This window comes from Strigops habroptila, chromosome 8 (genome assembly GCF_004027225.2).
Source record: "Strigops habroptila isolate Jane chromosome 8, bStrHab1.2.pri, whole genome shotgun sequence".
NCBI classification, from domain to species: domain Eukaryota; kingdom Metazoa; phylum Chordata; class Aves; order Psittaciformes; family Psittacidae; genus Strigops; species Strigops habroptila.
Genome location: NC_044284.2, coordinates 25,709,927 through 25,735,998, shown reverse-complemented (window position 1 = coordinate 25,735,998; position 26,072 = coordinate 25,709,927). Strand labels below are relative to the sequence as shown.

At 43.3% G+C, this 26,072-nt stretch overlaps 2 protein-coding genes across 2 annotated transcripts in view; one reads left to right on the top strand and one right to left on the bottom strand.

Moving 5' to 3' along the window:
- The window catches only part of GMPS (guanine monophosphate synthase), a 31,816-nt gene extending 18,554 nt beyond the window's left edge, over window positions 1-13,262 (bottom strand). The window contains 6 exon segments of the mRNA XM_030494145.1: window positions 75-178; window positions 1,206-1,225; window positions 1,227-1,308; window positions 2,969-3,079; window positions 7,131-7,312; window positions 13,046-13,262. Of these exon segments, the coding sequence (XP_030350005.1) occupies window positions 75-178; window positions 1,206-1,225; window positions 1,227-1,308; window positions 2,969-3,079; window positions 7,131-7,312; window positions 13,046-13,072 (526 nt within the window). The 5' untranslated portion in view covers window positions 13,073-13,262.
- An 824-nt stretch (window positions 13,263-14,086) lies between these two features.
- SLC33A1 (solute carrier family 33 member 1) lies at window positions 14,087-25,352 on the top strand. Its single transcript, XM_030494146.1, is given in 8 exon segments — window positions 14,087-14,973; window positions 19,122-19,312; window positions 19,965-19,999; window positions 20,001-20,140; window positions 21,066-21,122; window positions 21,125-21,189; window positions 22,025-22,243; window positions 23,929-25,352. Coding segments are annotated over 8 exon segments (1,626 nt in total). The 5' UTR covers window positions 14,087-14,222; the 3' UTR covers window positions 24,097-25,352.
- Window positions 25,353-26,072: the final 720 nt, after the last annotated feature.

Genomic DNA, 26,072 nt, shown 5'->3' with positions numbered 1-26,072 from the left:
CTAATTACTCTCTGCCATAATTCTTCCTTTAACCAACATTACCAAAAGACAATTTCAGTATAAAATAATAATACCTGCTATAATGTTCCCAGACTGTGCAACCACTTTGAATCCATCAGCTACTTTATCCACACTATCTCCATGAGTGAGGAGCACAAGCTCTTCCTTCTGAAGGCCCCTAAGGAAAGATTAAAAACTACAATCAATTAAAAAAAGAACAAAGACCTAATTACCTGCCTTTTCAAGAAAAGCCCTTAGGAATCCCAGTAAAAGCACATCTTGACTGACCAGGCCCATCTGAAATATATGCAGGATTTCCTTCTCAAGAACAGCAATCTCCAGCTCTGAGATGCCTCCATTGCAAGCTGCATAAATTCTTGTACTATACATCTCTCATGCAGGAGGTAACTTATCTTAAATCAGATGAGTTTGTGGGGTGTTTTGTAAACATGCCAATAGTGAAGTATCCCCTCTGTGAACATGCAGAGCTACCTAGAGGCTATCAGGTACTTGGGAGTACTGCTTTTCATTTTCAATTAAGTGAAGTTTTCTTGCTCAAAACTAAGTATTTCAGGACAATTTGGGCACCTCAGACTTTAGGCAGGGTATTAAAGTTCTGCAATAGTCCTAGTGCGAGAAAGTTAATAAAAACTGGAACACTGGGTATGAGTGAACGTTTAGAATTATTACAAGGAACTTGAGAGATGTTGACAAGACTACCAAGCAATCTAATTCTGGTTTTATAAAACCTCACAAAGCGAATCTTATAAGGAAGTAGAAAAAAAAACCTGGTTTTGATTTCTCTATTCCCTCTCAAAATTGGATGGCTGCCAAAACAATACAAGAGCAATGCACTGCACAGCAGAAGACGACAACAGCTTACTCAACACAAACTTCATGTTGTGGTACACATTACCATATCTCAAGAAGACATTGTACTTTGAAATAAGGGGTTGACCACAACATATCTAAGCAAATATATCTGTATTTCTAGAATCAAATGAGAAGTTTATGCCTAGTATTTGTTTAAATGGACTAGCTTGTTCACTTAGCACACAGTTGTACAAAGCTTTATTACAAATTATCAGGATAAGCATGGGTTGCAATTTCACCATTTTCTCTAAAATAACCTTCTTCTCATCCAGACACTAATTTCCAGACTGATAATTTCCACTATTGTTTGATAATTTCAAACATGTAAGCACCTGAACAGTGAACATGTGTTTATCCAGAGTAATGCTGAACACTCCATCTTCTCTAACACTCTTCTTGTGCACCGTACCTCCAAACACTTATTCATTCATCTGTCAAAACAAGAATATTACATGAAAAAGCACCACACAATCTAGTACCACTTTATACCTCAGTCTGCCTGTGACTGACAAACTCTAGCTCCCAATACATACCAAACTAGTTTTTCATATTATACTCATTTAATACATCGTTTTCCAAAGCTGTAAGAATTCTCTTCAAAAATTAATCATTGTTCTGTACCGGGCTCATTCCCATCTGCCAGCCTTTGGTCAGCATAGCCAGGACCACTGCCACACAGAACAAGCACCAGAAATCCACAATGGTAGAAAAACAAGGTAGAAGATTTGCCTCAAAATAACCTGCAGTATTACATAGTGGTAGATCTACTTTGCACTTACTAAATGGTCTGCTCTGCTAAATCAAGTTGCGTTAACTGATGGCCAGTTATTTAAAAAAAAAAAAAAAAAAAAATAAAGGATAAAAACCAAAAAAATAGTTACGCTTGCTAAACAACAAAACCTAAGTTACCGTATTCTTTAGTCAGGACACTCAGGACCTTAAACTTACCACAAATGTTGGCAACCCTGCCGCTCTGGCAAGAAACCAGTCAAAACCTTGAAGTCTTATTACCCTTATGTGGTTAATAATAACTCACTACACAGCAAACAGATACAATTTTCAGCCAGGTTCTCTCTAAAAACCTCACCTTGTGTTTTGAAGTTGGGATATCTGAATCTTAGATTTCAGAAGTCTCAAACATTTTTTCTCCTTGCAAGTGTAACTGACAAACTTTAAAAATCCTTTTAAAGTTTTACTTTCCAACCTTAGTTTTCAGAGATTTAATGCTTCAGTTAGAGACCCAGTTTGATATTATACTGATTGCACTTGACCCGATTTCAATCTCTTTTATAATGAAGTAGTAGTGTGTTAATACACACACTTGATTCATTTCTGTAAAGTCAGTCTTAAGGAACTCCCCTACTTTGATGCTACATAACAGGGCTTTCAATTTGCCTGGCATTTTAAGGCACATTTTAATTACAAACACGTTTCCCTTTAGAACAGGGAGTGCCATCACCACCATTTCTCATAAAGTTACCAAACATTTCTTAAAAGATTTTCCAGCCTCAGTAAAATTCACTTAACTCTGGAAAATCACAAGAAGATGCACAAAGCAGAAGTCATCGCATCTAAATCCATCCCTTGGTCTTCTTGGAAGTTTGTTTCTTCTTCACACAGCTTGGATCTACTAGATCACTGTCAGGATCACCAGTTCTCAGTCCTAAAGGTTAAATAAGTGTTGGGGTTGCAGGGGAAGGTGTTTCTAAGCACTATGCTAAAGTTTATGAACGTTTTAAGAACTATGCTAAAAAACATTTCCATAGTTGCACTTGTATTCATGAGGGTGTGAATTTTCCAACACCAACTAGATGAGGGTTTAGTTATGACTTCCAGGTTATATTTATCTGACAATAAGGGTAGGGTGGAACTCAATTCACAGCACTTAAAGAAAAAACATTTATGCTATTGATACGGCAAAGCCCAAGAGAAGAATACATATGTATACTCAGTTTAACAATTGGGATTTTAAAATATCTTTTGCACATGTGGCATACTGCTTCTATTTGAAAAACAGGTCCTGTAGCAGTTAATATCAGAAACGAGGCCTAAAAAGATGGCTGTAAACAAACATAACTTCCAACAGCACCTGCATTCGCCATAGCAGATTCCAAGAACTGTTTTTCCTATTGTAAATATGGCTGGGTCAAACATGGGTGCATCTTCTGCATACACAGAGTTTGGTCCTCCAGATATAATGATAGCTTGGCAGACAAAGATAAAGAAAAGATTTAACGTATGTTGTTACTTTTAAATATCTTATTTTGCTTTAGAACACTCTTAGAGACGCTATAGTATTCTGATAAAAATTTTTAACGACAGATATCCTAACATTATAGCTTAACTTTGCTATGCTACAGCTGTCAAAACCAGCAGCTTACCAGAGACGGGCCGTTTAATCAGTTTAAACAAAGTCAAACACAACCTATCTTAAAAAAGTGACTATTTTAATTCCTCACAGCCAAGCATTCAATTATAAGAGAAGCAAGACGGTTTAGGATCAAACGCAAAGTATTAGCATTAAGATACTTTCATGTCCTGCGCCATCTGGAGGGAAGCCTGCACTCAAAAACCAGACTCCTAAAATCTCTAGAGCTGCTAAGAAAATGTCCCTTAATCCCACTCTGATTACAAAAGTGAATGGCATTAGCAACAGGTTGTGAATTAAAAGTCCAACACATGCAAACATGTATGGTTTGAAGGCAATACTTCAGCTGTAACAGAAAATTAAATATTTCCGAGGGGAAGAGAGAGCTTTTGCAAGCCATGATGATTTGCAAGACCCGTGAACTGTAGAAGCACAGCCAGTTGTGCAATGATTTTGGCCTCCGCCAGATCGAACACAGGTGTACCAGACCTCACGTACTGCTTATTTCACAGGGAACATCAAATTTGGTATTCGTTAGCAAGAAGGCAAGAGGGCTGGACAGAGGCATTTCCTCAGAGCCAAAGTACAGGAGTTTGTGAGTTGGAAGACACAGCATTTATTTCTTTGTATGTCAGATCCACAAGTGAGCTTTTGGAGTAAGCATACAGCTGACAGAGATGTGGATGGAAGGGATGCCATCCAGAGGGACCTGGAACAGGCTCGAGGTGGGCCAGCACAAACCTCATGAAGATCCGCAAGGCCAAGTGCAAAGTCCTGGACCTGGTCGGGACAATCCTGAGCACAACTACAGGCTGGGCAGGGAATTGATTGAGAGCACCCTGAGGAGGACTTGGGGGCATTGTTGATGAGAAGCTCAACATTGACCTGTCAGTGTGTGCTTGCAGCCCAGAAGACCAACATATGCTGGGCTGCATCAAAAGCAGCATGGCCACAGGCTGAGTGGAGATGATTCTGCCCCTCTTAACTCCACTCTCGTGACCGCTCACCTAGGGTACTGCTTTCAGTACTGAGGGCTGCCCAACACATGGACCTGTTGGAGCAGTTCAGAGGAGGCCACAAAGATGCTCAGAGGCCTGGAGCACCTCTCCTATGGAGGCAGGATGAAAGAGCTGTGGGGTTGTTCAGCCTGGAGAAGAGAAGGCTCAGGGGAGGATTTATAACAGTGTTTCCAGTACCCTAAAGGGGGGCCTACGAAGAAAGGTGGATAGGGACTTTTTACAAGAGCATTATAGGGGCAGGACAAGGGGGGAATGGCTTAAACTGACCAGAGGGGGAGATTTAGATTTAGATATTAGGGCAAAAGTTTCTTTACTGTGAGAGTGGTGAGGCGCTGGCACAGGTTGCCCAGAGAAGCTGTGGCTGCCCATCCCTGCAGTGTTCTCAGGCCAGGCTGGACAAGGCTTGGAGCAACCTGGTCTACTTGGAAGGTGCACTTGCCCATTGTGCAGGGGTTGGAAGCTGGGATTGAGCTTTTAAGTTCCCCTTTCCAGCCCAAACCATTCTTTGTTTCTATGTAGAAGCACTTCTGTTTCAAGTTTGGAGACATGCGAATTCCTACACTTGGACACTGCTAGAAAAGGAGCCTGAAAGCTTTTAACGTCCTGGTTGGCTATTACTGCTTCTAACAACTCCCCCTACATAAGCATTTTGCTTAACTGCCATTACGTACAGTCGCTGTTTAATATTAAAGGAAATATAACCACACAAAAATTGAACATTCTTATGAGAAGTCCTGTTCAAAAAAAGTCTTAAAACAATCTATTTTTATCCATACCCATTTTTAAATCCCACAGAATACAGAAATTATCAATGTGCCCAACTATTAAAGAAAAAAATTATGACCTGAGGGTGAGGGAGGAACCTGCATCTTCTCAACTTATCCAGGAGAAATTAAAACCAGCATGGGATGCAGATTTTGCAAGTTTTACTGCAATACCATGTTAATTTCTATACATACTTTCTTGCCTTGGCATGAATATAACTTTTTCTGGTTTACCTTAAACCACTTCCAAAGCAATCTGATCTAGCTTTGGAAAGCCTATTTGCAATGGATTAAAGGCACATCAGGAACCATGTAAAAATACCAACAGTAAAATGCATGCATTGACACCCCAATCTCAGGATTCACGCCAGAGCTCAGACAGTGCCAGAATTCAGGCTTATATCAACAGAGCCCGTGACTGTGACACCTCTTCAGCCCTTGTGGAAGGAACTTGTGGAAACTCCTAACATTTATGTCACATTTAGATGAAATTTGTCACTAGAGATTGTTCTGAAACTATGAAAATTGAGGAGCTGGCTTTTTAAACACAACATATAAATACAATTTAGCAAAATGTTCAATCTTGCCGCTTGTCTCAAACCTTAGCACAGACTAAAGCACAGCTCTTGGCCATTCAATGCATAGGCCTGCAATATGGAAACCTGATTATTCCCATGACACATGGAATTTATATAAAAATCTTGCAGTAAAACCACAGACTGATTTTTATGGCAGTCCCTGAATAAAGATATCCAGTGGCTGATGCCAGTATTTGTTGAGCTTTCCTGAATGCAAACAACTGACTGAGACTGTAGACACAAAGCTTACTGACCAATCTGGGTAACTGATAACCTGAAGCCACTATTTAACCTTGAGAAGTGACCTTTTGAATTAAGAGGTTTTGCCACATTTTAGAAAGCAATTATTTGGAATGACAAGTCCAACAAGTCTAATCATGAGACTTTGAAGAACATTCAACTGTGAAAAGAAAGGGAGAAAAAATGTCTTCCCACTACAAACCTGCATCAACACAGCACAGATCTCAGACTGAACATCATTAGTACTAAGACCCACACCTCATACCCAACACAGAGGAGTTGCAGGTATTCGTTTTAAAACAGCAATTAGGTATGTCCATCTTTTTAAAGACCTGATTGTTGGAGAATAGAAACAAGATCTGACAAGTATTATTCAGGACATTTCTGAAAGATAAATTCTTCACACAACAGCTACCTGACAGACCCAGCAGTTCCTGGGGTTTCTGTTCTCTGTATTTTCAGAACAGATCAATAAGTTTCTATTTGACTTACTAAAATATACTGTGCACTGGCTCATTAATTATCAGTGATTAAGAAAAATGCAATTCTCAGCAAAGCGCTGTCTTATCTGTTGTCAGCACAACTAAGCAGCACACATGCATCGTATTTCTGAGTTTTGTACCAAACTGAAAAGTAAAAGTTTTTGCATGATTGTACCCTTCAGGGTATTTATTTTTCGCCCATCTGAGAGGAGATGTATACCCTGGTAATCCTAATAAAGCAAGAAAATGAAAATGTACAAAGTACTAAATGATTGTAAGACGTTCTCTTGCTGCAAACAACAAGGGGTAGTTTCAGTTAGGTTTTTTGGTTGCTTCCCAGAAACCGTTTGGCATGATTATGATTTACCACAATATCTTCAGTACCCAAGTTAGTGACTTTTTTTTTTTAATTAAACTAAACCAATTTTTAGAAACTCACAAGACTTGCTTTCTTGATTAATAGCTACCCTTGCTTAACAGGTAAAAACAGCAAGATCATATAATTTTTTGCAGATCCATTTTTAAAATGCAACCTCTTGAATTATACTTACAAATCGAAATTATTAAAATGACATTAAGGCATTAAGAAGCAAAAAGATTTATTTTGCCGCACAAATGTCCGCAGCAAAGCTTGGGTGTTTCTGTGGATAAGTTGAAGATGCAATCATTAACATCATTATAATGAAAGCTATTGCTCATAAAACCCCAGGCAATTACCACTGCTGTAGATATCCATACATCCTGTTAGACCAAAAGGAGAGAAGCAGCAGAAAGCACAGGCAGAGGCATTGCAGGAAACAACCTACCGAAACCCTTGTTCTCTGATTGCAAAGGCTGGTGTTTCCAAAGGGAAGATCTCAGACTGGACGAACAGCTCACGCACACGACGATCTATGACTTTTCCATACTGTGCTCCAGCATCGAGTATGACGACGGCTCCCTCGTAGTGGTGCTGCCCATCCTTGAGCTCTCCTCCAACATTCTCCAGCTGTGAACATCACTCACATCAGTGCTTTACGGTGACACATTGCAGACCACAGACTTTAAAAAAGATCTCTTAACTAACATCTGCAAAGCTTGCCAGGGTGGCCTATATGTTAACTTCTGAGGAAAATGGGAAAGACTAACCAAGAAACTTCTTCATGCAAAAAACCTCAAGTTTTATAAAGGACCAATAGGTGCGTGGCAAGATAAAGGGGCCATATATCAACACAGCACATCCCTCCCAATCAGCCATACAAACATGACAGCCGCATTCCCCAAAACAAATAGGGTACAAATTAGGGAAGAAAAATGCTAAGAAGCTAATGAGGGCAGAGCTTTCCATAAATAAGAAGTCATGCGCCCTGTTCACCACTACAGCCACTCCAGCTTTTTCCATTTTACAGTTCCATATAAAACCCAGCACACCCCATGATAACTAAGAGCATGTGCCTTTTTCTCGAGCAAAACAGGACAGTGCAAAAGCAGAAGAAAAATGCTTTTGCCCATCACACTGCCTCATACGCTGAATTTTCACTTCACATTACCTCCTGGAGAGAATAAAAAGGAGAAATTGAGAACAAATGTCTTTAAATGACTTAAAAAAAAACCCCAAAAAACAAAAAAACCAATCCCCAACCATCTTCTGAATGAAACATTCAAGCAGATTGCACATTGGAAAAAAGCAATGGTTCTCTTTGACCCCATCACATTTGAATTGGTTGGCCAACCCCAGCTAAATCTGAAAGAGGGCTAGAAAATGAAAGGACAAGTTTATTCCAAAAAAAAAAAAAAAAAAAAAAAAAAAAAAAAAAAAAAAAAAGGAAAGAGGCAGGTATTCCATGTATTCCATAGAAGTGTCTTTATCAGAAGATCTTCAAGGAAGAATGTGAACACAACCATACTGTAAGACACCAATAAATTCATGCAGAAAAAATTCTGCTGCTTAAAGAAATTGCTTACCTTAGGGGCGTTTTTCATTTAAGTTAAAGCTTACACTGTTTCCCTGACAATGCAGTTTGAAGAAGGAAAAACCGGGAAGGGTTTTACTTTGGCAAACACTGCCTCAAAACACATCCTGAACCTTACGATATTTTCAAGTTTTAATTATTGCATGTTGGAGTTGCTCTGCATGTTTGTACCAGGCAACACATCAATCCTTCGACCCAGGGCTCACAGGAGGTTCCCACCATTACAAAGGAAGCTGGAACAGCCTTCAGCATGCCATGGTATTTCCATGTGGGTCAATAATCATGCCCACATCAACCATAGGCTGGTCTGGAGGAGAGCATCATCCTGCTGGGACACAGTCTCTCCAACAAATACATAGCAAAGGCCTTTGAGCTTTCTTCCTCAATTACAAAGAGATATCTCCAATAACCGTCTTCAAATTAGTGAAGGAAGGCAAGCACGCTGGAAACCTTCAAAGTTCACTCTAGCTGGAAGAGGTTTTATCTAAATCAAATGACATAAGCAGAAAAAGTAGCATGAAATCCCTCAAAAGCCTAAATCCAGGTTAGAGTCAGTTACTTAATTTCTTTCTTTCGGTTTGTAGCTGAGTGTGCCCAATGGGGAGCTCTTAATGACTTTTTACTCTTCAGTTACATAACAAAAAGGGCACGTGTTGGAGGAGAGCAGACTTCAGCAGCAAATGCCCCTTCAAACCCTTGGTCAGGTGGAAAGAGCTCACCCTCCCTTCTGCTTCCCCTTCCAGTGGGAGGGAGGGAATCACTTGTAGAGTAATTCTGGGCATTTCCACCTAGGAATTTCTAAGACCCCTTACTCTTTAATGACCTTATTCTTTCTTTCCTGACCCCATCTTGCAGCAAACACTATTCCTTGCAGTGCTACTGCTTATTACAAGTCTTTAATTGTTTCAGGGCATGTGCTGTAGCTTGTACCATGAAGGGTCAGAGCTCTGCAGCCCTCTTGGCTTCATGTCTGAGATTGTCCACTTCCACCTGCAAGAGACCAGCATGGGATATAAACCATGGGCACGGCACAGGTGCATAGCCAGCCCTTGCACAGATGGGTCCCACTTGCCAGCAGTGTTGCCGATACATGATGCCCCAGCACTTCCCAATCTGCAGACCACCCCTAAAAACCTGCAGAATGAGTAAGAAGAAAGTAGTACAACTCTGCAAAGGGAGTTTTTACGTTTTACAGTAAAAAAGACTAAACCCAAGTTATTGTTGGCATCAGCTCAGCTGGACCGACGTCCAACCATTTGCATCTGTAGCTAGTAAATAAATCTCATTTTCAGAGCCCTACCCTGAAGGCAGTGAGCTGCTTTTGCTTCGAGCAATCATGTGCAGTTAGTGGGGCCAAGCACAGCTCTTGCGGAGATGCGTGTGAAAACAGCAAGAGCTCAAAGTTACATTGGGAGCAATCTAAGAAATGTTGCATAAGGCAGCATAAGTAGGTCTGTAACTCAAATGAACCTGCACCTTCCTTAGCTCTCCTCAGCAAAAGCAGGACACTGATACAGCCCACTTCATCACAATAATGAACCGGACAAGCCTCCATGCGGCAGTCCCTGGGATATGAGCACTTGGCTCCCTTCACTGAGCCCACCTTGCTGCACAATGATCAGAAGAACTCTCTCACAGGTAACTGCATCAACATAAGAATAATTCCTTAGTCATTTATGTGGCCTTGAAAGATGGCTGTTTAAGGTTTCAAGTAATATCTTACTGCACAAGTTTTGCTGGGAGTCCATTAGTGCTCTCCCAAAATCTCAAAAATCATAGAACCATAGCTAATCATAGCTTAGGATGTTTTTCTTCACATGATGCTATGGGCATTTTAAGCTAAGGTCAAGTGAAAGCACTGCATCAATTGAGCAACACAGATCTCCGTATGGGGAATACATAACATGAGCAAGGCAATGTGCACCTCACCAAAATGAAAAAAAAAAATTAAATTGGTGGCCTAATAAACTCGCTGCTCCCTCAGATGTGGGCTTAAACTACGGGAAAATCATTAAAATAATTTTCTCTCAGTCACTGCTCGCTGCAGCCAACCTTGCAGCATGTCCCCAACGCACATCCAAGCAAGCCCCATCCTGGGAGTTAACTGAGGCACTATCACCACACAGACTGTGCCAGAGTTTTTGCACTTCACTTTTAAGCTAACATAGAACTGTAAGGAGGTTCAGCTCTGAAGAGAGCCCAACAGAAACGCTACCATAAATCACACAGAAAAGAAGGAGAAAGGCAGTAAGTCAGTACAGGATCTGGCTTTATTTATTTATAGGCACAGTTTCCAAGGCTAGAGATTTTTAACCCAAATTTAACAAGGGAAACTTCTTTTTAATAAAAATCAAAAAAAGGAGCAGATGCTGTTAATGTGCAGGCCAACATGGCAAGCTTAGCTCATGTGTTTGTGTACCATACACATGCCAGGAGAAAGATGAAGAGGACACCAGGCAGCCCAGCTCCTGCCAGGACAGAGCTGACGGAGCCAGCACCTCTTCCTAGTGGGGATTCTCCAGTTTCTAATAAAAGCTCTTTTTCCCCCCTTCCTTCAGTAAGGGTATAACTGGAGTTCCTTGTCTTCTCCTGGTCTCACGAAAATCTAGAGAACTTGCTATTTGTGAAAAACTCTTGAAGCTGGTTTGACCGCTGTCCAAGGCAGTTCAGGGTGCTGGGGCACAGCAGAGGCACCACATTCTGACTCCTGAGAGTTGGACTAAAACCAGAACGGAACTTGCGCATGCCCAGAGAAAAAGGGGGGGAAAACCCTATATTCATCTAATTTAAATCACAAGTCACCCTGAAAACCACGCCATACATGAAGGATTCTTAGTGTTCTCTACAATTGATGAAACAAATAAAGCAATTACACTATCAAAACAGTGCACCTCCAGACTGCCGACTGCCCATCGTTTCACGGATCCAAGACCTGGAACAGAGGTCCTGAGTGTCACCTGAACTGTATCACTGCAGCAAGGGTCAGCCTTGGCCCATTGTTTCAGCTCTACCACTTGGTAACACTGGAAGAAAAAAAACTTCTATCGCTGCTTTTTGTGTCCCACCCCCCCCCAAAAAAAAAAAAAAAAAAAAGAAAAGAAAAAATATATATACACATATAAAAATATGAGTTCCAGAATGAGCTGTGGTGGGGAGACCTGCCATCAGGTTTGCATTACCAGCTGAAGACACCACATATTTTCTTCCTTGGTGTACCTACCTAGCACTTTAAACTAAGCTTGCAGGTTCCTAACAGCCCACTTCTGCAGAACTGGGGAATTTTTCAGCATTTCACACACCCACATGCTCATGGGATTTTCATTAATGCAATTTATAAACCACACTAACATACTGAACAGTCATATTCTGGAGTACCAAGAAGCACCTGGCAGAGCCTGGTCTGCAGCAGCAGCCCCTCTGTCCGAGCCCTCAGCTTTCACCCACATTAATAACTTAGGACATGCCCACACCAGGAGCCTTGATCTAGCACTTTCAAGTCAGCACAGGTTTTACAAGAGTTTAATTGTTTCCCTGTGGTATTAAAATTAAGCAGGTAGAACACTCACATTTTTTGAAAGTGTAACAGGAAAGTAACTCCGTCAAGCTCAGGCAATCCCCGAGACTGACACAAGAGCCCCCAACCCGTTATCCCAGGCAAACTTTAATTTACAGAAGTCACATGCAGATTGCCAATGGCCGCTGGGACCCAGCCCCCTGCGGAAGCTGCTCTCATTACCCACTTCCTGCGAGAGCACAGCTCTTGGAAGATGAGCTTTGCATCACATGGCTCGCTCTGGATGCGACCACCCCAGGGAAGAGGAGCCCTCCAGAGCAGCCCGGGCCAGGGAAGGAGATTGTGTCAATGGCCCGGGAAAAGCACATCAGGAAACTTAACTGGGTACCAACCAGGCACTTAATAAAAATCCTCAGTCGCTTTTCCTTCTAAGGTAGATAAAAAGTCTAGAACAAGGCTTTCATCCTACTACAGAAGCAGCTTGAGGCAACTTGCAGGATTTTGGTTCAGAAGTTGCATTTACAAGAAAAAGCTTCAACTTCATACAGGCACACGAGTCATTATGTCACCCCAACATACAAGATCTATGCTGACACACATCTGTTTCGCTACTGTCGCTGCAAGCCAGAGACGGGGTGACACCAGGAGAGTGGCGTGACCCTGGAGGTCACGGACCCTGCACAAGGGCTAGCACGGGCTGCCTGCCGGCTCCTGCAGCAATTAAACAAACCAACTTTTCCCTCAGGTTGCCCGAACGACCAACCATTCTGCTTGGGACGTGACGCCCAAACAGCGCGGCTCGCTGCTAGGAAAGGCGCTGACCATACGGAGCCCCGTTTCGGTATCGCCCCGCGGGCTGTGCATGGCACCGAGCAGACCCGGCCAGGGGCAGCCTCGGCCACCGCACAAACCAACATTCAAAAGAAATCCCATTGTGACATTAATTTTCCCAGAGCAACCGCCGTGGCGAACCGACGGGCAGAGGGGCGCGGGGCACAGGGGACGTTGCCAACTGCCGGCGTAGGGGACGGGTAGCAACGGCCTTCGCGGCCGCCCGCCCGCCCCGCTCCCCGGCCTGCTTCCGCAGGGCCGCCCGCAGCCCCCGAGTAGCGGCCGGAGGAGAAGGCCAGGCCCCGCCGCACCATGTGCCCAAGGCCGGGCCCAGCAGCAGCGGCACAAAGCGCCCGTAGGCCCGGGCGGGCGGCGGGCAGCGTCCCGGGGCGGGCCACAGCAGTGGGAGCGCGGCGGCACTGACCTTGGTGTCGCCGTTGCAGAGGGCCATGGGGTCCTGCCGGGGAGCGCTTCCAACCGGCGGGGAGCGGCGGGCGGGCGGCCCCGAAGCGGGGAGGGGGGAAGAAAGGGCCGCGAGCAGCCGCCGCCGCCGCGATGAGCTAACGCCCGCCCGGCTGCGCCTCCGCCGCGGGGAGGAAGGAGCCGCCCGCGCCGGCCCCGCTCCGGCGGAAGGGGCGGAGCGCGGGGCCGGGCTCGGTCGGGGGCGTTGGGCTCTGGGCCTGCGGGTGGCACCGGGCTGGGCTGGGCTGGGCTGGGCTGGGCGGGGCGGGGCAGCGGGGCGCAGGGCGGTGACGGCTGCGTCGTAGCCCGGGCTGACCCCCGAGCTGCAGGCTCGGCGCCAGGGAGTCCCCGCACGGCGCGGGGGGGATCCTCCATGGCTCAGGTGGCTGAGGGAGGCAGCTGCACCCGCAACAGCTGCCCCGGAACGCTCCCCGAAATACTTGTGACACCTTTCGCTGACCTCCCACCACCCCACTGGAGAGAAGGACGGGGGAATGGTGCGCGGGCAGGGAGCCCGGATAGTTACGCGTGGAATTCCACGCCTCTGCCGCCCATTTCGAGCGATTCTGTCCCAAGGGTGGCATCAACGTACAATTTTTGTTCTAAATGGGTGGGGTTTTGTAGGGGGTTGTCACTGTTGTGCGTTATTTATAGCTACCATCATGACCAGGCCATTAGAAGCATATCTCGTGTCTCGCTTTTCGTCTGTTTTTAACGCCTGAAGCATCCTTCAGTTTACCAGATGTTTTAAACTCCTCAGAGACTGCCACGCGGCAGAAGCTTTCCCGTTCCTGCGTTTCTTCCTCCGCTACTGCTCATCGGCGAGCCCGACAGCGGGCACTGCGGACCTGTCGCACCGGACCCCGCGCACCCAGTGGGCGGGCGGGCCGGCACCTCCGCTCGCTCCCAACCGGCACCGTCGCGGTACCGCCTCGCCAGCGGGGCGGGGCGGGACGGTGCCTGACGTATGTCTGCGGCTCACCAATGAGGCGCAGCCACGCCTGCCGCCAGCGCCCGCGTGCCCGGAAGGGGCGGGCCGGCAGCGGTCAGGCCGGTGTGCGGCGCTTCGGTAGCGGCGGTGTCCGCTCCCGCTTCGGCCCCTGCGGACGCAGCGCGGCCCCGGGGCCGCCGCCGAAGATATGTCGCCCGCTATTGCGGCGAAAGAGGGCGGCCGGCAGCGTCGGGCTGGGAGCCACCATCACCACCACTGCCTAGACGTGAGGAGCGAGGCACCGCCCGCCCTGGCGCTCTGTGGGGATGGGTTGCCGGGCGGTGAGGCAGAGGTGCTGCTGCCGCCGGAGCGGAGGGCGCGGGGGTACCGGGCGGAGCTGGGCAGCATCCTGCTGCTGCTGGTGCTGTACGTGCTACAGGGCATCCCGCTGGGACTGGCAGGCAGCGTCCCTCTGATCCTGCAGAGCAAGAGTGCCAGCTACACCGACCAGGCCTTCTTCAGCTTCGTGTTCTGGCCCTTCAGCCTCAAGCTGCTCTGGGCCCCCTTGGTGGACGCGGTCTATTTGCGAGGCTTCGGCCGCCGCAAGTCCTGGCTGGTGCCCACGCAGTACGTGCTGGGGGTCTTCATGATCTACATGTCCACCCAGGTGGACATGCTGCTGGGCGACGGGGAGGGCCGGGCCCCCGACGTGGTGGCCCTCACTGTGACTTTCTTCCTCTTCGAGTTCCTGGCGGCGACGCAAGACATTGCGGTGGACGGCTGGGCCCTCACCATGTTATCCAGGGAGAACGTGGGCTACGCTTCAACCTGCAACTCTGTGGGCCAGACGGCTGGCTACTTCCTGGGCAACGTTCTCTTCCTGGCCCTCGAGTCGTCCTCCTTCTGCAACAAGTACCTGCGGTTCCAGCCCCAGCCTCAAGGGATTGTTACTCTCTCAGGTACTGCTTGGGTATCGCCGGCCTGTGCGTGCTCATGCTGGGATGGGTATGCTTCTTCCCTGAGCCTGAACCAGGAGCTCAGGGAAGCTCTCTTCGGAACGAGCAGTGTGAACCGAGCAGGTTTGGTTTGTCCCCTGCCCATGAGAAGGCACAGCCTGCCCTGGAGGCTGGCAGAGTCCACTGCTACATGTACTTAAACTTCCAGGCCTCTTTGAGCTTAAGAGTGTGGGAAACTTGCCTTGTCATTGTCATAGCTGACCTAAGCACTTTGGAGAGAATTACACCTCCCCACCACCCCCCTATCCCCCTTGTTTAATGACTGGAATAGATTATTGTTTAAAAAAAAAACAAACGACCAACCAAACAAAAAACCACAGACAAAACAAAGGCTTTGCCTCTTTTTAAGGAGACCTTTTAAGAACATCTCTGGGAGGAAGGGGAAATTAGAAAATAAAAAATAATGCTTACAAGATAGTATTGTTCACAGAAGTAAAAATGACAAGTGTTCAGGGGTGACCATGTAGCCAATTTCTGAAGGAAGGCCTTATTTTAGTATATTAAAGGGGACTTTGGTTCTAGTTAATAATTAATGGAGTCTGGTAATCCAACCATAACTAGCTATTAGTTTAGGGATGTCTTCTCCTTGGTGGTTTAGGGTTTGCTTGGGGGTTGTTTTGGTTGGTTTGGTTTTTTTGTTTGTTTTGTTGTTTGTTGGGGGGGGTTTGGGGTTGGTTTTTTTCAAGAAAGCTTATGTGTGGTGGTTGATGTTAGGCATATTATCTGGACGGTGTTTAAAATGCACATGTTTTGGTTTTAAGGTTGAGTTTAGCCAGCTCAGCTTATGGGAGGACAGGAAACACTGCGCACCACTTCTGTTTGCAGTCTTACAGTGACCATGCAGTGAAAGGGTAAATTGTCACAATTTTAGTTTCTTTTCCCTATCTTACATTGATTCCTCTGCCTGTATCATCTAAGAGAAAAGGTATGCCAAAATTGAGTTAAATTGTTTAAAGACTAGTTTTCACTTTCTATCCTGTACATATCTTATTGATAAATCAGGATATCAGATTCCAAAACTGCTGTACTTATTTTGTCTATGCAGCTATTGCAGTTGCTAACTAGCCTTCCTCTTCCCTTCCTTTTGATAACCCTGTGTCTGGTCTATGTGTCAACAAGCATGGAGCAGTTCTCAAAGTAACACTGCTGGTTTATTGCTTCCCTTGGTTTTCCCTTACTCTGTAGTTTGTCAGTGCTGGCGTTATCTCTTCCTTGCTGCAGCAGCAGACTGATGTCTTTAACTGCTGATGCAACTTGCAAATCGCTGTTGTATTTAGGAGCTTGATTTGGTCCACACTTACCTCTGTCGTCCTTTTGTTGTTCTTGGTCTTGTTTTCGGTTGGGGTTTTGGTTTGGGTTTTTTTTTCTCAGTACTGTTTGTATAAATGGATTTGATGCTATTGTAAGAGTGCTGTCTTTGAAAAAAAATAATCCCAAAACCTAAAAACAGCAAGGTGACCTGTTTAACTTGTCCTGGAGTACTAACCTGGGTGGAGTTAGAAAATCAATAACTCTTGACACTATAGTTGCAGGACATATTATTTTGGGGTAGTAAAATGAGCTGTAAGGAATTCCTGTTGCTTTGGTTCGTGTGACTGTATTCCACAATTTGCCATGCCCATGTTTCTCCTGAAGCAGCTGTAGAGCAGCAGTACTGTCAACCAGCTTACTGAAATGAGAAGAGTAGCTCTCTGGCCCTCACAGGGCTTGTGATGAACCAGTTCAGGTAGTTAAAGCAGCAGAAAACTTTACAGTTTGAAAAAGGTGAATAGTTTCCTGGCTGGTTCAGATTTCTGACCACTTTTGTCATAGGCTGAGTACCCATGCTGGGGAAAGAACACATCAGCACTTCATGATTCCAATCAACCTCAAGTTGTTGAGAAGCAACAGTGTTAGTTGTTCTTGTTAACTTTGGGGAATAATATGAAAAAAACATAAAACCATTCGTCAAAACAAATGCTGTGTTATGTTGTTTCAGGTTAAAGTTCTAGGGAAGAAAATGAGAAACATTTGGGCATGTGTGTGAGTTTAGGTCTTTACTGTTCAAATTACTTCTTTTTTTGTTTTAAAGGCTTACTGGCTGGATCTGTTGATTCCTGCCCAGTTTGCCGTGCAGTCATGTGAATGCCTGCTCCAGCAGGAAGAAGAGAGGTAAAGTGCAAGTGCAGGAAGAAGGTGCCACTTCAAGGCAGCCTAAGTGTACCTGGGCCAGTGACTGTGCAGTGCTCCTTTTCCTGGGAGGAGATGCGTTGCCATAGAATTACTTAAAGCTGTTGGGATGAAACACCTGTAGCCCCATGCACACCTTGTTGATGGTTGTTTTCCAGCCTGGTCTGCCCCTGGTTTAGTTCAAAAGTTTGCTTTGCCCAGTGCAATGGTTTATTTGTTAGTAGCAGTGTAGGGGCAGGGATAAATTAGGGATGGCAGTAGACAGCAGTGGTGGCACCAGAAACTTTGTGCTAGAAATTATTTTGTGTAATTATTATTTTTAAAGTTTTTTTGCTTGTAGCTTCTTAGTTGGACTCACTGTGTTTGAAATGAAGTGTACCTTATGTATGTGTAAACTGCCTACAAGCACTACAGGGTTTGTTTTGGGTTGTTGGTTGGGGTTTTTTTATATGGCTTTTTTGTGATTGTTGTTTTGTTGCTATCAGCCATTGCATTGCTGTACCGCAGCTGACAGGGCTGCCCTGATGACAAGTATTCATGCGATGATGCTTCAAAGCTATTTCTGTGCTATCCTCACATTGTAGACTGCTCACAGTGGTGATTATGCTCGGCTCTGTTATTAGAGTACCTCTCCTGTATGCTTCTGAAGACAGTAGCTTGTGATTAGCATGACTCTGAAAAACTCATCTTTACTTAAAAGTATGTGTTCAGGATACCTTTTTTCAACAGAGGAGAGAGCAGTCTGGCAGCATTGGTTACGAGATCTTCTTTACTTTAGAAAAGGGCAAAGTAGCAGGTGTGGAAGCAGCAGAAGAATGTTTGAAATGCCTTTTTCTCTTTTACACTGAGAATGGTAGGATATACCTAAAGTAGTCTTCCCATGTTTTCTTCAAGCTTCTTGCGCTTTTTCTCTTCCTGTGCATAAGGAGCAGCTAATAATTGACCTCTGTGCTTTCTTTGCTCCTTCACCAGCCTCGCTGCTTACTTTCAAGTCACAGTGAGGCCTTCTGGAGTTGCTTGTGATCAGGAAGATGAAAGGCTACATCTGTCTTACCCTCTGCATGTTACTGTTCTTTCCTGCCTCTTTGACAGACGTAGATGATAGGATTATCTTGAATTAATCCACTCACTAACTCAAAAAGTACTTGCCATAAAAAATTGTTGTGTTTTTACTATTGTCTTCAAAACCATCATTTAGCAAATATTGTATCTGCTTAAAATAGAGCACGTAAAGGTTAACAAGTAATATATCCACTTAAACCAGACTTATTGAGTGACTCTTTACAATGTAAGAACTTTCATCAGGCTGTCTTTACACTCATGAGTATAAACCTTTGTTTCCTTCAGATGGTAGATAGATATTGGATAGGGAGTACAGAATTGAGGCACAGATTAGATACATGACTACACAGTAAATCAGCTGAAGAGGTGTGAACGACTCTTTCCTCAGAAGTTTTTTCCCGTCTTGTAACTATGAAATATTTTGTTCCTCCTTTATCAGCTTTTAGTAGTTGTACACGTAATCCTTCAAAATTTTAATGCTTATTTCTGTTTCTTCTCCAACGTGCTCGTTGTGGTAATAACGTTGTGGTAATAACACAGAACAGCAGGGAATGACGCTGCTCTGCTGCTGCTCTTCTGCCTGAGATCTCAAACAAATATATCATTACAGACTGAGGGGCAGGGAAGAGCTGCCAGTTACTGTGCATAGCTATGTGTTTGTGGCTTGCTTTTAATGCTTGTTTTTAGGAGGTTCAATTAGTAATGTTTATTATTATTAGGTTTATATTTTTGCGAAATAACTGCATTTTAGATGCTCAGGGAATTGTTAATGAAGTGTTAATGATGGCTGTTAGAAAGATTTTTTATTATTATCTTTTTTTTTTTTTTTTTTTTTGTTTTTCCTCTTTTCTTCCCTCCAGATTTCCTGTTTTTCTGGGGAACTGTCTTTTTAATTACCACTACACTGGTTGCCCTTTTGAAAAAGGAAAACAAGGAACTAATACCAACAAAAGAAGAAACAAAAGGCATTACTGATACATACAGGCTGCTATTCTCAATAATCAAGATGCCAGCAGTTCTAACTTTTTGTCTCTTAATTCTCACAGCAAAAGTAAGTAAATACATATATAAATTGTTAGGTGCTGATGATGTCAGGATCTCAAAGGCTACCAAGTCCCTGTGATGTAATTTGTTAGTTTTACTAGTGGTTGTCATCAGAGTTCTGAATTTTCACATGGAGTTTGGGATAGAATTGCTTATACCATCATGCCAAGCAGGGTTGCACAAGAGAAAACATTTGTTTGAGCGTTTGTAAGTGTTTACACAAGCATTAAAGAGAAGTTTGATTGCAATCTAGTATTAAAGCAATTTACTTTTAAACATTTTTAAACAGTTATGCTGTTTGTGTAGTCTGCAGTTAAAAGGACAGAAAATGTTTAATCTATATACTATTTCCAGAATCTGTAACTGTGCCCAAACTAGGCTTCCACGGCTGCTTCTTGGCTGTCGTGGATATCAACAGCAATTAAGGCATGGGACATGAATGTCATTGCTACATTTAACGCTCTTGGTATAGTTTTGGCACAGATAATAAGAGTGTGCAAGCGTAGAATGTGTCTCAGAGCTTATTTGGAAAATGCATCAGAGATGGAAGTGACTTGTACTCTATCATGTTTCTCAGTTTACTTAATACTGGGTAAACTGAATTTCTAGCTAAACTATCACTGCTTTCCTTAGTTTATTTTGTCTAACTTGTGCTGCAGGTTGGATTTTCAGCAGCAGATGCTGTAACAGGACTCAATTGGTGGAAGAGGGAGTCCGAAAGAGCACTTAGCTCTGCTAGCAGTTCCAATGGTTCCATTACAGATAATATTGCCTCTGATTATCAGCAAATACACAGCAGGCCCCCAGCCACTGAACACGTTTTACAAAGCTATGCTTTCAGGTAAAAACAAACAAACAAATCCTCATTTTATAGAAATGTAGTGATTTGCGTATTCAGACTGGTTGTAGGATTTCTTGTGTAACTCTAACTTCCAGGTACAAAGGAAGTATGTTGGAATTCTCACAGTGAGGTTGAACTGTCTTGTGCCTTGAAGATAATTCAATATAGTATCGCATGTAGGAAAGCAGAACGTGAGGTGTTTTTAAGACACATGTACAACAGCATTGCAGCAGTACTCACCTGTTTTTACTCAGTGTCAGTAGTTCTCTATTCATGAATTGCTCTAGGTCTGGGACTGTATCTGTAAAATTACACGCCCTTCCTAACATAAGAGTGGCAGAATGCACTGACAGGTCACTTGGTGCACCTCCAAGGCTTACGCTTTACTGAAGTGACTGAGAGTAAAAGACGTTTCATTTTGGTGGTGTTTTTTATATAGAAGTTTGCTTATGGAATTCTAAACCAAATGAATTCAGCAAATTGCCTAATGCTGTTACTCATAAAGTCACGTAGCATGTCTGTAATAGGTAGCTGCTACTTTAACATGTTCTTATGCAACTATGTATGTTTTCATATACAGAAAAAAAGAAAAGTAGATCTTGCTTGGGCTGAATTTGGTTGGATATCCTGTGCTTTGTTTTTCACAAAAATAAATCTCTGTGTAAAGAGGCAGGGGAGAAAACTTGTGTAGGAGATCTGGCAGTGAATTATGTTTATATGGAAGACAGAATTAAATATTTGACAAGCACTGAAATTGTTAAACATTTTACGACTAAGCAATTCTATCTAAGATAGAAATAGCTGTAACTAGATACAGACTATTTTAAATGTACTTTGTATGTATAAATGTTTGATAGTTGCTTTGTATCACGGAAACACATGGGAAGAATTACTTGAATTACAAATTATCTTTCTTATTCCTCCAGATTACTTGCTTGGTCTGGAATTGCTTTTTTGGTATGGTGGACTCCTAAAGTAAACATGAAGGAGGATTTCCTGTCTACTACTATGTTGTTGTATGTTGAGTTACGCTTTAGCATCAGGTAAACATATGTTGCGTGTGGGAAGGGGAGGGTAACAGGAGAGTATTTCATATCAATCAACTAGAGGACTATAAATGTTGTTACCTGCTTTTGTCCTTATTTTACACTAGAACTCTTTTGACCTGTGTGCTGTATGGCTATATTTACTTTTGATACTCTTGCAATAATATTTCTCCCTCTTTTATGTGCTCCATTGGACATTTTCTGTGGAATTAGTTTTAGTTGACAATATCTGCTTTTGTTTCCCAGATGTTTTTGGGTTTTTTTCCCCCCAAACCCAGAAGCCTGGAAAGCATGGTGGAGTTGGAGAAATCCCAGCATTCTGACTGAGTTTCAGAGGCATGATGATTGTGCTTATTGTGCAGATCAATGTATTATGGGATCCTGATCCTAAAAAAGACACCTTACTGATTTTGAAAAGAATGTCATTATGGATCTGATCCAAAGGCCTGGAAAACAAGCACCTGATACAAACTAGGCTTTTGGATCACAACTAAAATGTATGCAATTAATTGAGAGTTGATTTTAAATGCAAAGTGCTATTTTTCTATGCTATTTTAGCTGGTTGTCTCGTACTTCAGATTGATAACCTGAGTCATTCCAGTGCAGGTGAGGCTGCGTCTGTTTCAGCCTGGCTTGAGAGAAGGCAAGGCTACATCTTAGTATTAGTAGAGAGGCAGACTGCAGAATAGTTTCTCTCTTGTGCAATTTTAAGATGTTGGGATTATTTTTCAGTCAATGTTGCTAACTTCAAGGAATCTCTTAGGGTTTTTAGTTGTCATTGTCTGCACCTTATTGTTATTTCTTACTAGTTTTCTATTATTTCTTTGTATAGATCACACTGTATAGCATGTATGTTGCAATAATCGGCTTGTCAATGCCCAAAGTCAGCGATCCACTGATTGGAGGAACCTACATGACGCTCCTAAATACTGTGTCAAATCTCGGAGGGAACTGGCCTTCCACTGTTGCACTCTGGCTTGTGGACCCACTCACAGTGAAAGAGTGTGCAGGGGCCCAGGAACAGACCTGTGGAACTACAGTTGCTGAAGAAGTAAGTTTTGGAGGCAGAGGAGGTCTCTGTTCAATTATTTCTCCATGAAATTGTTTCTCAGTATTTTTCACCCTTTGAAACTTTGTAGCCAAATAGCTTAAAAATTCCCCGATTGAGCTAACTTTCCTGTCACATAAAATTAAGTCTGTTTTTGTCCTGTATGTTCTTAATAACTAACATTTTACCAAAGATTTGCAGATTCAGAGTAGTTATCCATTTTCTTCTGGGCTGGAATGAAAAGCTGGTGGTAGAAGCACTAGACTGGTGCCACATTCTCTGTGGTATAAGGAGGCTGTAGTTACATTTTTGAGAGTAAACCTTGCTAAGTTCAGAGTTGTGTAATTAGGCACTCTGTTCTTGGCAGGCTGTTTGTCCACAAGTCCCTTAAGTTTTGGGGTAGGTAAGTTTTTGTACCTTCTGTCTTTCTGGAGGCTTCCTATCTGGATGCCTTGATACCTCCTTCTGTGATGTTCCTTTGCTTTCCTTGATCTTCACTTTCCATGTGAAATTGAGCAGTGTGGCTGGCTGCTTTCCCAGTTCTGGGAAGCATGGCGGAAGAAAACAAAGGACTTGCTGTGCTGCTGTACACAGATCAAAAAACAGGACGCAAAACTGCTTGGAAAGCGAGGTTTCAAATTCACTGCATCATGAGCAAATGAGAACACTTCAACATGACTGTTTGGAAGGGTGGAAATGTTTGGGGGATTTTTGTTGGTATCATGGTTTGGGGATTTTCTTCTGTACTCATGACTGAGATTTATTTCACTCTAGAATGCCAGGACTCTTTGAGATGTGGAGGTTCTCTAAATAAACAAACTGTTCTAGGAGCCAAAAGTGACTTTTTGGAACTGGAGTTGCAGTTTTTACTAGTTGCAGAGGGGAAACTGTTTCCACAGTGTGTGCTTTTTCAGCCTGTCTCTCATTAGCTTACCACTTATTAGGTTCTCTGGACTTGTGCTGAATTTAAGTCCTTCCTCCTTCACCTCACTCCTCTGATCTTTTTTTCACAGCCTCTTAATTGGTAATGTTCCACCACTGCCACCACTCCCCTCTTATTGCTAATCTGATCTTGACATGTCCGAGACTAATGAAAGTGTTGGCAGAATCCCAACTTAGAGGATTGATTTATCTTGGGGTTATGGCAGTACTGGAAGCTGAACAATAGGAGAAACAATTGTGTGCTGTGCATTTACCCTTTAAATGCTGGAGTATTTGTTCTTCCAGATCTGCAATTAAAAACCATCCTGGGCGTGTTTTTCCAGACATATGCAGCATTTTGTACTACCATTGTTAGTGGGATGCAAGGATATACTTTCTAAAGAAGCCATTTGGATGGCTAGGGAAGAAAAAACCCCAAACCTTTCATTTTTTTATGTGATTAAGAGCAGTGATGCCCACCTCCAGGTCAGCATGAGGCAGCTGGGCAGCTTCTGTTTTGTAGAGTTTGCCCCTTGGGCCAATACACTCCATTTCCCAAATGTTTATAACTGTTTCTTACTTTTTGTACTGATGGTAAGCTCGAAAGCCTCTCTCATAACTCCATAAAAAATGAAGGAAGAGTAAATAATTGCAAGTAAAAAGAGCAAGTAAAAAGCAGTGGATATCTAATGCCTGTTTTCTGAAAGTCTGTTTTCTGTGTGACCAAGAGAATACTCACTGCATCAACTTCTGCTTCTCTGTTTAGCCTCGGCACAAAAGCCGGCGGTTCCTGTGTTACTGCCTTGGATGGTTACTATGTGGAGTCCATCATCTGTGTCATTCTGGGATTTGGCTGGTGGTTTCTACTGGGCCCAAAATTCAAAAAGCTGCAGGATGAAGGACAGTCTTCATGGAAGTGCAAGAGGAGCAATTGATGCAATTTAAATATTGGGTGGACTAGCAAGGTCTTTTTAGTTTTATTATAAAGACATATCCCATAATCAATAAACAGGAATATAGGTATTTTTAAATGCCCCATCACTGACAAAAGGGGTGGCTGAGGCGGTGGTATGTTTGTATGTGATACCACTTGCCCTACCAATATGAAAATGTAAGTTCAGAAAGTAATTGTTAAAAAAATGGCACTTGCGTCCTACATCCATATCCCTGAGCTCTAGCTTCAGTCGTAGCTGCTGGTCTAACAACGCCTGAATTTCCATAGAGTACCTATGGAAAAGCTAATTGTGCCATGTCTGTCTACACAGCAGCGTTGTCAGTTAAGTTATGACTCTTCATTTTCGAACAGCAATGATCTTGACACAGGGCATTGACCCAGGGAAGGACGTCAAAGGCAGTTTTGATGTGTAGGGTTAAGCATGTTGTACTACAGAATTCCTTGCGGGAAAGATAAAAGTGAAATGTCTGTGGGCTTTGTTTCTTCTCCTTCCTGAACTGTAACCATGCCTCAATGGATGAAATCTTTCAGAGATTCTTTTAAATGTATTTTCCTGGCTTTTATAAGCTTTAAAGATTTATAAGAAAATATTTTTATAAACAAATTACATTTGTTTAATTTATTTCTGCTGTTTTGAAGCATTTTGATTTACATTCAGGTACTTTCTTGGAAAAAAAAAAAAAAAATGCTGTAAGGTAGGACTTGAGTAACGCACAATACTCTAAGCCTTGAGTCCTGAAGATATAGACCAGATAGCGTAGCAGCTAGCACCCAAAAAGCCTTTGGAAGGTGGCTGTTATTATGAGGGAATGAATCCATAGTGTTTGGTTCCTCTATGTGACGAAAATTCAAACATTCAATTTCAAAATCAGTGGGGAAAAAAATTTGACCCTTCCCAGCTAGCAGAAAGGAAAGGTGATCAGTGCCTTTGAAAGTGATTTGGTGATGACAAACCTGAAACACTCCCAGTGAGTTGGTGTATGACTTGGTGTCACATAAATCAGATGAGATAAACCCTGTGGTAGAGCTGCTACAGAAATTGTTACTGATGCTGTGTGGTGGAAACATTCCCATTGCATTTATCAAAAATTACTTCCCTCCTGAGTTGCCTTAGTGATGTACAGCAAGCATACTGTACGCCTGGAGAGAGGGCACTTGGACACTGTTCCATGTATACTAGCACATCATTATTAAAAAAGAAAACTATTAAAAATCCCTTTGAAAAGGTTTCCCTGATTTTTTTGTGGGGTGGTTTTTTTTTTTTCCCTATTCTGTGTTTCTGCCTTGTTGATATTTGTAGTGTTGTATCTTAAGCTTGGTGTTTCAAGTCCAGAAGGCTTTACGGATCTTTGTTACTGATGTTTTTGGGAGAAAAGTAAATCAATAGTGACTTGACTGATGGAGAGGACGTGTGGGTGTGTAACAAAGTGTCTGCATGAACAAAGGAGCAAGAAAGGTGTCCAGAAGCAGAGAGTGACCAAGTGCTTTCTTGGGCACTGAGCCTTGTTCCTCTGCCTCTTCTCTCTCTTCTCAGAGCACCACTCCTGACAATCGGTGGAAAGCCAAGCCCTGAGCTGTACATCAGTCGAGATAAATAAAGTCACATTGGTTTTACTCCCCACATGGAAAGTTTGGGTTGGAAGGGATATTAGAGATCATCTAGTTCCAACACCCCTGCTACAGGCAAGGACACCTTCCACTAGACCAGGTTGCTCCAAGCCCTGTCCAACCTGGCCTTGAACACTGCCAGGGATGAGGCAGCCACAGCTTTTCCAGGCAGCCTGTGCCAGGGCCTCACCACCATCATAGTGAAGATTTTTTTTTTTTCTTTTTCTTTTTTTCCTAATATCTAATCTAAATCTCCCCTCTGTCAGTTTAAAGCCGTTCCCCCTTGTCCTGTCCCTACATGCCCTTGTAAAAAAATCCCTCTCCAGCTTTCTTGTCAACTCCTTTAGG